This window comes from Phanerochaete carnosa (assembly GCF_000300595.1).
Source record: "Phanerochaete carnosa HHB-10118-sp unplaced genomic scaffold PHACAscaffold_1071, whole genome shotgun sequence".
In the NCBI taxonomy this organism is placed as follows: Eukaryota; Fungi; Basidiomycota; class Agaricomycetes; order Polyporales; family Phanerochaetaceae; genus Phanerochaete; species Phanerochaete carnosa.
In genome coordinates, this window is record NW_006768698.1 from 1 (window position 1) to 2024 (window position 2024).

General features: G+C 54.9%; 1 protein-coding gene across 1 annotated transcript; it reads right to left on the minus strand.

Moving 5' to 3' along the window:
- PHACADRAFT_266593 (uncharacterized protein) lies at positions 1-1328 on the minus strand (the record flags this gene model as incomplete). The annotated part of the gene is made up of 7 exons (XM_007403366.1): positions 1224-1328; positions 1114-1167; positions 766-980; positions 510-711; positions 296-456; positions 98-242; positions 1-40 (listed from the first exon to the last, which is right to left on the minus strand). Coding segments are annotated over exons 1-7 (877 nt in total), but the record flags the coding sequence as incomplete, so codon positions are not given.
- Between the last annotated feature and the right edge of the window lie 696 nt (positions 1329-2024).

A 2024-nucleotide genomic window follows, 5' to 3' on the forward strand; every position in this document is an offset into this window, starting at 1 on the left:
CAGCATCGCGGACGCCTGTTGCCGGGTCGACGTTCGGAAGCTTTCACCCGGTGTCAGCTTATCGCTCGGTCCAAATCAATGTGAACGGGATACGTACAAGGCAGCGAGCGCAACGTGAGACGAGCGTGAACGAGCGGGATTCGTCCTTCGTGTTGCTGCCCCGCGGAGTGACGTAGACTTTCTCCCAGATGTCCTCAGAGAAGGGGGTACCGGCACCGCGGACGACGATATTCGGACGGAAGCTTCGGAAGGCCTCAGAACGTGTGTCCGACCCAACACTGCGAGAACTACCCACCGTTCAATTGGGACCTTCTCCTTCTCCCACCGCGCGTGGTCCATCCCGCCAATCTTCCCAAGGGCGCCAGGTGAGTCAGGACCGCTTTTCGCAGTGTCGTTTACGGCCTGCGCGACGGCTTCGAGGCTCTCCTCGCTCGCAAAGAGCACGGGATAACCGTCCTGAGCTGATGTCAGTGGCTACATCAAGAGCGCTGCCAACGAGAGGTACGTACCTGGAAGACTGCCGTCGCCTTCAATGTCGGGAACGCGTGCGTTGGCAAGCAGGATCGTGGAGTCGGCCCCTTCACTATGAGGTGTACGGGACGGCCAAGGAAGTCGGAAAGGATCTGAGAGGGCGAGGGACCACCGCGCGAGAGAGACTGGACGATATACGCATCCTGTGCCGACCTGTCGAAGAGTGATGTGTCGCTGACACTACTCACAGTTAGTCTGGAGATCTACCCCGGATGAAGAGAATATGTGCCTTACATTTCCCACTGAGAGAGCATGTCTGGCGTCGGCTCAATAGGCACCGCGAATGATACTGGGCCGGAATCCGGCCGGACTGTCACGACGAGCTTGCCCTTCGTCGGCGACGAGGCGTCGCACCGCAGCTCCGGTTCGACAAGGACAAGCCTCGGGAGTTCACGAGCCGTCAAGATCTTGTTCTCGACAGAATCGAGAACGGCCCATTTCCTATCGTTCTGCAATGTAATTCGTGAGCTTCCGAGGACTCTAGTATGACAGCCCTGTGAACAAGCGGAACAGCAAGGAGACAGCTTGGATGATTGTAGGATAGACCTGGCTAGCGTGAGATAGTACAACGCCCGAGCTTACCTCGAGGCCCTGCGGTGTATACCGCACCTCCCTAACGCTTGTGCCACGGCAACTCTGTCATGCGGTGAGCACAGACTAATCCGCTAGTAGCTGCCCACATACCCACACACCTTGATAGGGTGCACCAAGATCTTGGTCACGCGAATCTGACCATTGTCGACTTGCACCATTGGTTTCTGAAGATAAGTCGGCGTACTCGGGACAGGGGGTGAGACAGCAGGCTGCCTTTGGGGCCTCTTTGGAGCCTGTCGGTCACAGTATATATAGCTCCCAGTTCATGTGAAAAAGCTCCGGAAGTTCGTACCTTGAGCCACACGAAGAAGACTCCCGAGGCCATGGCGGCGGCGATAATCCATTGAATCAGAGAAACAGTGACCTGCGAGACATCGATCTTCGGGCCATGTCCGATGTTTCTCAGGGCTGAGAGAGGTGGATTCATAGTAGGGCTGAGGTTCGTTTAGAACTTCTACGCTTTTGCGTGTGGTTGAAGGCGACGGCAAGAGCAGGAGAAGAGAAGTAGGGAGACAAAGCGTTTATAAAATCCTCGATGAGTCAGGCTATTGCCAGGTTATAGCCGATTATTGTCGCTGAAAGTGAACCGCTATGGCTCTGTCTGTGAGAGGTGAAATCTTCCGCGAGATCCATGCCGCGTTGTTCTCTTTTATCGTGCATAGCGGTATAGTCCGGGTACCCAGGGTGTAAGGATGGGATAAGCAAGTCCTGCGCTGGCTTGTAGTGCGATACTTGACTCTTGATTAACGCGCCCTTATTATCAAGCGCCCATGGCTCCTCACCACGTTTTTCGCTTGCTTTGGTGTCGATTTTGAGGTAATTCTACATGCTGGCTACGATAACATTCGTATTCTCGTCTTCTTTTCATTCACAATTCACTCTTCTCCGCTGCCAGCTCA